The 10,249-nt window shown below is 44.4% G+C and overlaps 1 protein-coding gene across 1 annotated transcript; it reads left to right on the top strand.

Moving 5' to 3' along the window:
- Positions 1 to 5,382: 5,382 nt before the first annotated feature.
- On the top strand, positions 5,383 to 7,381 carry LOC135050279 (uncharacterized). The gene is made up of 3 exons (XM_063956672.1): positions 5,383 to 5,486; positions 5,562 to 5,774; positions 6,681 to 7,381. The coding sequence occupies exon 3, from the start codon at positions 6,692 to 6,694 to the stop codon at positions 7,379 to 7,381; it is 690 nt and encodes a 229-aa protein (XP_063812742.1). The 5' UTR covers positions 5,383 to 5,486; positions 5,562 to 5,774; positions 6,681 to 6,691.
- Positions 7,382 to 10,249: the final 2,868 nt, after the last annotated feature.

A 10,249-nucleotide genomic window follows, 5' to 3' on the forward strand; every position in this document is an offset into this window, starting at 1 on the left:
ACTAGCTTGTGCTCTCACTCAGTCAGGAAAGTTTCTATCATCCATGTCACACACTGCCAACACGGTATCCGGTCTCTAGGTTGACCACACTTAGGTCGACAGTCGTTAGGTCGACCGCTATTGGTCGATATGCATTAGGTTGACAGGGTTTCTAGGTCGACATGGTCACTAGGTCGACATGTCCTAGGTCAACATGACAAAAGGTTGACATGAGTTTTTCACAATTTTTTTAAACTCTTTCCTACTTTATGATCCACGTGGACTACAATTGGGAATGGTAACCTGTGCCGAGCGCAGCGGTAGCGGAGCAAGGCACCTTGCCCGAAGCATGGCGAGCGGAGCAAGCCATGCGAGGGGACACAGTGCACTAATTGGGTTTCCCGGTCACTCTACGAAGAAAACGACACAAAAAATAAATAAAAAAACCTCATGTTGACCTTTTGTCATGTCGACCTTGCTCATGTCGACCTAATGCCTGTGTCGACTTATTTTGGGTGTCAACTTAGTTACTGTCGATCAATGGTGGTCGACCTAGACACTGTCGACCTAAGTGTGGTCGACCCTATGAATCACACCTGCCAACACATGGGGGGGTCATTCCGAGTTGATAGCTCGCTAGCAGTTTTTAGCAGCCGTGCAAACGCATTGTCGCCTCCCACGGGGGAGTGTATTTTCGCTTTGCAAAAGTGCGAACGCTTGTGCAGCAGAGCGCCTGCAAAAACATTTTGTGCCAAACAAGACCAGCCCTGTAGTTACTCTTCGTGTGCGTTGATTCTAACGTTGGTGGGTTGGCTTTTGATGTCACATACCCGCCCAGCATTCGCCCAGCCACACATGCGTTTTCCCTGTTACGCTTGTGTTTTTCTAAGCACTCCCTGAAAATGATCAGTTGACACCCAGAAACGCCCTTTTCCTGTCAATATTCTTGCGGCCGCTAGTGCGAATGAAAGCGTCGCTAGAACCTGTGCAAAACCACAAAAGCCTTTGTACCTGTACGTCGCGCGTGCGCATTGCGGTGCCTAAGCATGCGCAGAAATGCAGATTTTTAGCCTGATTGCTGCACTGCCAACAACGGCAGCTAGCGATCAACTCGGAATGACCCCCATTGTCCGTATCAGTGATGTGCGGTCATGTCCCATCTGAGCTGAGGAGATTTACAGCCACACAATAACACACTGTAACACACAATGACACACTGTGCTTTCTGTATCTAAATGGCCAATTGGTAAAAACTCTAAAAACATTCCTCACTACTGCATGTACAGTAGTATAGCAGCATAACCAGTGTATTATAGTTACCCAGATGACCGTATGTTACACGGGATCCGGTCTGAAGATCGACAGTGTCTAGGTTGACAATGTTTAGGTGGACCACTATAGGTCGACAGGGTCAGAAGGTCGACATGTTCTATGTCGGCAGGTCAAAAGGTCGACATGAGTTTTTTTTTAAAAAAAAATATCTTTTTTTTTTACTTTTTCATACTTAACGATCCACGTGGACTACGATTGGAACGGTAATCTGTGCCGAGCGAAGTGGAAGCGGAGCGAGGCACCTTGCGAGGGGACACGGTGCCCTAATTGGGGTTCCCGGTCACTCTACGAAGAAAACGACACCAAAAAAACATAAAAAACTCATGTCGACCTTTTGACCTGTCGACCTAGAACATGTCGACCTTCTGACCCTGTCGACCTAGTCACTGTCGATCTATAGTGTACACCTAAATATTGTCGACCTAGACACTGTCGATCTAATGATCCACACCCATGTTACACAGCTACATGTGTCCCGCACACTGCACGTCCTTAGTTTTCAGCACTATAAGTTCACTGTACAGCATAATAGTCCCAAATGTGGGACATATTACATAGCACCAATGTGTCCACCACAATTCCAAACTTGTCAATATTATGAGTTTGATTGTGTGTTCTCCAGCACCAGGCCCTCTATAGGCTCTCTGGTGGCCTCTGTTCTACTGCATTTTTCCTGCTAGTAGTGTTCAACTTTGACATTACTGTTCATTGTAATGTGAATTGGTTCTATTCTGTGGCTACGCCCCTCTCCCATGTTTTGAATGGGACGGGGGGGGGACAAAAGGAAATGTTCGCCCTGGAGAACACAAGTTAGAACCGGTCGTGACTGCACCTATTATAGCGTTTCTATGAAGGGTGCAGAGTTTGGGTCCACGGGGGCGCACACCACACACATTGCACCCGTGTTTACATAATTCATTTTCCAGGGTCCCCAGTCAGCACTGCAGACATGGGAAGAAATGGAAAGTGGATGCCGTGCATGTGCAGTAATGATTAGTTAGAACATGACAGTGCCATGGTCCCGGAGACCTGTGCATGCGCAGTAGATTCTGGCACAGCGCCTTAAAGAGAAGAGGGCCCATATGGAGTCTGCACACGGGCCCTCTCTTTTGTTAATCCGCCTCTGCATCCTAGACATATTACAGTATACGTCACACCCTTTATAGGATGCTTCTTAGACTTAGATACATTCAACAAGTTTGACACAGTCTGCGACTTTCATCATAATCAGCTTGCAACTTGCACCAGGCTTTCAGTAACTGCAACAGGCGCATTTACAGTTTTCTGCAGCCATTTTGGAGATAATTTATGTCGGCTTACCTTAGTGTACTTTGGCCATGTAAACATGCCCCCCAACCCCCATCCAGCCCCCTTTTCATGGGGTGTTGCAAGTGCAATCTGCCTGGAAAAAAAAGATGCACATTGCAAGAAGATGAATAGGAAAAATGTTATTAATACATCATAATGGTGAGGATGACCATAGGTGTCATGGTAAAAAGAGAGACCACTATTTCCTTGTCTAAAACATATAGGGACCTACTGTATATCAAGCCATTACTGGAGCTGGACTCGGCTCACATCTCTGTTGGGTGTGAGAAGAAATCAGCTCTGTGGGGATATATCCAGCAAAGCCTCCAAAATTGTCTCCATGATTTAGAGGGTGTCACTGTATACAGGGCTGTAGCGAGGGTAGCTCTGGAGGAGAACAAGCTCCAGGCACTGAAAAAGTTAGACGGCGCGCTGTCACCCGCCACCCCACATTCCTGCAGGCCACTGTACTGGCAGCTGCAGAGCAGGAGGAGGAGAAGCAGTAGGGGTGCACGCTGACTCAGACTCAGAGACTAAGGGGTATATTTACTAAAATTCGTATTTTTCAGAATGAGGTTAAAGATCTAACACGAATGACATAGAAAATGTAATGTTGCAACTTTTTGAATTACTTACGACTAATTTACTAAGTTGTCGTATTTTTATTTTTCGTATTTACCCATGTCGATGTCATTCGTAGTTTTTAAAGGTAGAATGCGGCTGATTTAGTGGTTTTTTGCGGCCGTGTTATGAGTTTTTTTTACGACTGCATCACATTTTAGTCACGGCAGTGTTTCTCCGTTCCCGGCCGCGTTTTTTTACTAAGTTTCGTTTTTGTCACTCGTCCGTGATTGGTTTGATTCGTGATGGAGGAGTGTCTGTGCACATTACTATAAAAACGTCCCAAACCGTCCGCACCTCGTGGGTTTAGCTAGTGGAGAGGTGAGAGGAAGGTGTGTTAGGAGTTGGTGAGTTTTGTGGAGAATTTGGTGGATTTGTTGGTGATTTTTGCGATTGTTGAGTGCTGTACTGTGTGTGTAAGTAGTCTTGTCATACTTGTTGTGTAGTTATTTAAAAGTTTGTCTACTTTTTTGTCCTTGTTTTTTTTTCAAGTCTATTGTCATTGTTTGTGAGTGAGTGTGTGTGTGTGTGTGTGTGTGTGTGTGTGTGTGTTGGGTGTGTGGTGTGTAGTGGTAGTGGTGGAGTGTGTTTTCTGTTTTTTTTCCCCCAGTGTTATTTGTAGTTTGTCCGGATTATGTCCCAGTCAGAGGTCAGTGTGGTGGAGGAGGTGAGTGAGAGGGAGGAGGTGAGTGAGGTGGAGGAGGTGAGTGAGGTGGAGGAGGTGAGTGAGAGGGAGGAGGTGAGTGAGAGGGAGGAGGTGAGTGAGAGGGAGGAGGTGAGTGAGAGGGAGGAGGTGAGTGAGGTGGAGGAGGTTAGTGAGAGGGAGCAGGTGAGTGAGGTGGAGGAGGTTAGTGAGGAGGAGGGGGTGGCTGCTGCTGCGGCCTCCAGTGATAGTGATGGTGTTGTGGCTCCGCAGCCACGCACCACTACAAAGACTGGCCGCAATGTGAAATTCAAGTATTCAGCAAATATGGCTTTGGTGCGGGAGCTGATGAGGCATCATCGGCAGTTGTTTGGCCATGATGCTGCCAAGGTGTCCACACATCGGAAGTCTGTTCTGTGGGGGAAGGTCATTGCGGCTGTGAATAGTGAGGGTGTGGTGAGGCGGAACGAGGACACGTGTCGCAAGCGCTTTTATGACATAAAGCGCCGTGTCAAGGCAAAGATGGCCAAGGAGGCCAAATCAGCCCGCCAAACCAGGGGTGGACACCCCTTCCGTGCATCTTACCGCGATTGGGAGGAGCCTGTGCGTTCACTTATTCCGCCAGAAGTAGTTGGTGCGACTCACGTCCGGGATTCTGACCGGCCAAGGCAGGATGGTGAGTTGTTTTTTTTAATTTAAAAGTGTAAACATCTGTGTGTTGTCCTTTGTTGTTTGTAATTTCATCAAGCTAATTGTGATTGTCAGTTTGTTAATTGTTACAATGTGTTGGTGATGTCGTGCAGGCCTGGCCAACCTGTGGCTCTACAGGTGTTGGCAAACTACAAGTACCATCATGCATTGCCTCAGTTTTGTTATTAGTGAATGCTACATCTGTTGCAGTGCATGCTGGTATGTGTAGTTTTACTACATCTTGAGAGCCACAGGTTGTCCATGACTGATGTAGTGTTAATATCAATATTGTTTTTTGTTTTTTTTTGTTTTTGTAATCTGGTTGCCTTGGCCTTTTCCTTCCATTTTATATCAGTACTAAATCTTTCTAGGTGTATTTAAAAGAAGTGTGTTGAATATGTTGTTTGCATATTTTGCAAACAAATAGATTTCTTTGGATTTTTGTTTATTGTGTGTTGTTGTGGGTTGTCCTTTGTGGTTTTGTTTTGTTTTTCTGTTTTTTTTTAAATTATTCTATACATTTTTGTGCAGATATTTGAGCCTAGTGTTGTATTTGTAGAATGAAAATTGGTACCTTAGCGTGCAATATTGTGGTTGTGTCAAGCTATGTGATTTGATTTTTAAACATTAGAATATTGTGCATTATTTGGCTTTGTGTATGGATTAATTTGAGAATTTTAATCTTATTTAAAGTATACACACCCAATGAAGTCAGCCAGAAAAGCTTAAGCATTGTTTAGTTTACTTATCATCAAGTTCCAGATGTTTACATCACAAGAAGGATTTACTGAAAACATTGTTAAATAAAAGTATGTCCATAAGGTAATTCTTCATATTTTTACAGTACGCCAGAGAAGCAGCACAGCCAGGCCACAGCCAACACTGCCAAGTGATGCAGATGGTGGGAATGCAGGTAAGAATTCACTGTATTCACATATTCAGCAAACACACAGAAGCACAAAATGTTAATGTTTATCTTATTACATAGGTTCTTCTTCTGCAAACCCCCCTCCACTAAGGCGCCCATCACAGGGCTCGGTGACTGTGCCTAGGAGGCCAACCAAGAGACGTTGTCTTGAGGCTGAATCTGCTGCTCCATCATCACCACCCCAACGGCGCATCTCCGCAGTGTTGTCCCTGCCACCACAAGCAATTTTGGCGAGTCCACAAAGCGAGGATCCACAATCACCTCAGCTGTCTGGTGAGTAAACATAAAAGTTAATTGTAAGAAAAATTTAAAACAGTGTGGTCTATGAATTAACCTGGATAAGGCATAATGAATTGATAAACCACTGATATGTGCAAGGTGATCAAGGCAGAAGCAAAACAGATCCTAACAGTAAAAAACCTGAACGTCCCTGTTTGGCTTGTGCCTTTATCACCTTGCACATATCACTGGTTTTACAAATCCTTAGGTCTTCTCCTGGTTAATTCATCTGCACCACTGTTTGTGTACTGGCAAAAAAAAAATATTTGGGTCAATTCTTATTCCAGCCAATAATCACAAACAACAAGCACATGTTTTTTTTGTCATTTTTGCAGTAACATTTTCAGATGTGATGCTGCCCATAGCAACCATGTAATATTCCTAAAAATTAAACAATAAACAGCAACATAAATGTAATCTAGAATCCAATTGTTTGCCATGGACAACATCACCATTTCTAAACATAGGCCACCTTAAGACATTTACATGGTTTTTTTCTGAGAAATGTGTGCTTTATTTCTTTGGTGTAATTTGCCCACACACCACTGACTGCCTTGATCAATTTGTGAGTGTGATCCAAAACACATTTAATGTATTGTGTGTGTTTAACAAAAGGAAGGGTCATACACAATCTGTAAATGCATTAATTTAAAATGGCGACAGTTCTTCGTGTTTGCACATTCATTATGGCACAGAGTCCGACAATTCCCTAATTCATTTTTCCATTGAGTATGGAAAGTTAGAAGCCACATATGTGTTAAAAAAGGTAAGATTCCTAGGTAATTTTTGGCCACAATCTCTGTTTCATTTTCAACATGAATATTATTAAGTAAGGCATGTTTACGTCAAGCAAAGAAATATTTTAAAAACTAAATAGTGGCTGTTATCAACCCCATACAGAACCACCCATCATGGACGAGGACGCACAGCAGGAAAGTGACCAGCAGCCTACCTACACACTACACCTGCAGCCCATCGATCCTACCCAGCCAACCACGCAGCAGGACATAACACAATCACCCCAAACATCCCATAGCCCCCAATTGAGGCCAACACCACCCCAGCAACAAATGGCCCCTGAGTTTTGGAGCAGTTGGGCCACACAACAGGCACAACACTATGCCTGCCTGAACACCCACACCCAATACCTTGCCAGTCTGCCCCATCATCTTCCTCGCCTCAGTCGGAACTCAGGCAGACTGATAGTTCAGGTTGGCAGAATTGCCAATTCAATGGAGCAGATGAGGGCAGACAACAGTCAAATGCAAGCCAATTTAGTCAGAATCATGGATGAACAACAGCGGCAGCAACAAGCCCTCATACAAATAATACAACACAACCAACTGGTGAACGAAAACCTCTCCAGAATTATTGCCAGCAACACTGCCACAAATACCCAACTGACTGCAAGCATACACAACCTCAGGCAAAGCATTAATGTGTTGGCATCCCAACAAATCAGCTCAAGCTCCGGAACTACAACACCAAGCCAGACCCCAGTTATCTCCCCTGTTAGAGGCTCCAGCAGAACACGGACCAACAAACCAGGTCAATCCTCTGCACCCAGCACACAAAAAAAAAAAAAAATGAAGGATGCATGAAATGGTTGTTAAAAAATAAAGTTTTGGGAATTGTTACACCAAAAATGCCTGTGTCCAAGCAAAACATTTTTTAACACGCAATATGTGTATGGTTTAATGTGCTAATGAGTGACAGTGTAAGTTATTCAAATAACAGTATAACTGTAAAGAACAGTATAATTAACAAACACTAACGCTACACAAACAACATTCACACCTACAATACATTTTAAAAAAGTGGTTAGACAAGGTTATTTAGAACTAAATAATACTTACCATTAAAATAACGCAGAATAACTTCTTGCCTTACCTGCCTCCCTACATCTGTATTCACACTGTCACCAGATGTATCTAACTCACCTACTTGCTGGCTGTTTTCTTCATCACCAACATGTGGCAGATGTTGACTCAAACACAGATTATGAAGAAAACAGCAGCAGAACAGAATCCTAGTCACCTTTGAGGGACTTTACAACAAAAGCCCAGCAGATTTATCAAGACACCGAAACTTAGATTTCAGCACCCCAAAACATCTTTCTATCACATTCCGCGTAGACTTATGTGCATTATTATAATTGTGTTCAGCAGGAGAATCAGGTTGGGACAATGGAGTAAGGAGCCAAGAGTAGCAGCCATAAGCACCATCACCTGAAATACAGATATAGCCAACATTAGGACATGTGGATTATGGTAAAACACATACAAAAATCAGGAGTTTGAAGTTAACACACATACACACAACACACTTGGAACATACCCAGCAGCCAGCCATCAGGCATTTGTCCGTCCTCAAAATTATCGAACAGTGATGACTGACTGAGGATGAAGGAGTCATGGCAGCTGCCAGGGTAACCTGCAACCACACTCATAATTTTGAGATTTGCATCACAAACCACCTGGACATTAGTGGATTGGCGAAAATGTCTATTTGTGAAAACATATTGCCTGCCCCTAGGTGGTCTCAGCTCAACGTGTGTGCAATCTATGGCACCCAGCACATTGGGCATGCCAGCAAGCTCATAGAAAGCTACCCTGACTGCATGCCACTGCGACTCCTGGGTAGGGAAGCAGATAGAGGCATCTATATGGGGTTCCAACACATCCAAAACCTGAGTGGACATTACAAAATATAAGGTGAGTGTCATGATCTGTAATCAATACAATACTGTGTTATAACACATAACAGAAGCAACACTTAGACATAGACGTGTATGTATGTTTCAACTCACCTGATTTAAATATTTTGAAAAGGTGGGCTGGGAGATACCAATTACATCGCCTGTCACAGCCTGGAAGCTCCCAGTAGCCATAAAGTGCAACACAGCCAGGAGTTTGTGCAGGCCTGAGACAGAGCGAGAGCGTGCTGTCTCAGGGTCTAGGTCCAGTTTGACAAGGTCATACAGACGGAAAATGTTGCTTCTATTTAGCCGAAACATCTGTATGACCCTATCATCGGACAATGCGTTTAAGTTTAAACGACCCCTAAAAAAACGAGGCCTGCGCAGCCTCCGCGGCACCTGTACAACCTGCTGACCATGTTGACTTACCTGGCCCTGATTTATTGTCGCCTCATGGAGCAGTCTCAGGTATCCCCAAGCAAACAATAAATCTGTACTACACACGGCAGCAGCCATTTCAGAGTGAGAGCTGGTCAAAATGTGCTTGTGACCCTTTTAAAGGGCCAAAAAATCAGGTGTGACTAATGGATAATTGAATACACATGTAAACACGCTTATCAAAAGCAGGTCTACTTTTTTTTAGGGATGTGCACTTGAAATTTTTCGGGTTTTGTGTTTTGGTTTTGGGTTCGGTTCCGCGGCCGTGTTTTGGGTTCGACCGCTGTCACAACTGAGGGCCTGAGCTGACGGGAGGCAGCCTCAGTTGTAGGGGCTGAGATGTAACGGAACCTGGGAGGTTGTATCAGACCCCTAGACATGTAAGTAACATGTAGAATAACTGCCCGAAGGCGTGACCACGACAACCAGGATAAAAGTCAATGATGTTTATTATGACAAACTCCGTAACACAGCAGCAGTAAAAGGAAACATAAAAGTCAACAGAGGATAAATACAATTCCTGGGTACTACAGGGTGGCAAGGGCCACAGGCACTGGTAGTGTGAGACAGTTCTTATAATCTTCTAGTTGGAAAGTCCTTACCAGGCCTGACTGTAGCAATGGAGAGAACCCAGGATCGTACCAGCTGATGTTCCAGGAAAGGCTGGGCTGCTGAAGGTAAAACGGCTGCTGTGGATACTGGCTGGAACCAGACTGTTGTTGGTACGGAGTGGATACTGGCTGGAACCAGTTAAATAATAAACGAACTTGAGAGCGATGAAATAATAATGAAGTTTGGAGTTTGAGAGCGGTGAAATAATAATACCGGTGGAGAGTGGTAAACTGCAGAAAAGGACACCGGCCCTTTAAGAGGAGCTATACACTGCTGGAAGCTGGGCTGGAAGCAGGTGATTGTTTGAGAGCGGTGAAATAATAATGAAGTTTGGAGTTTGAGAGCGGTGAAATAATAATACCGGTGGAGAGTGGTAAACTGCAGAAAGGACACCGGCCCTTTAAGAGAAGCTGTACACTGCTGGAAGCTGGGCTGGAAGCAGGTGATTGTTGTAGCTGGAAACAGGTGAGTCCAGAATGGATCGGAGAGTCAGGCTACACCGCAGATGGAATGCTGGTGCGGGTCTCTATAGCAGAAGTCTGGAGACAGGAGCTGGAACCTGGAAGACAACCACAGAAGAGAGACAAACTGGAACTAGGTTAGACAACCAAAGCACTGACGCCTTCCTTGCTCAGGCACAGCATACTTATACCTGCAGCAAGGAAGGGGTTGGCTAGGCAATTATGCAAATCAACAATACAGACAGCAGATTGGTGGAAAT

The sequence above is a fragment of the Pseudophryne corroboree genome, chromosome 1 (assembly GCF_028390025.1).
Source record: "Pseudophryne corroboree isolate aPseCor3 chromosome 1, aPseCor3.hap2, whole genome shotgun sequence".
NCBI lineage: Eukaryota > Metazoa > Chordata > Amphibia > Anura > Myobatrachidae > Pseudophryne > Pseudophryne corroboree.

Excerpts from the sequence above, each read along its gene's own strand:
- LOC135050279 (XM_063956672.1), top strand. The coding sequence starts at position 6,692 with ATGGACGAGGACGCACAGCAGGAAAGTGACCAGCAGCCTACCTACACA.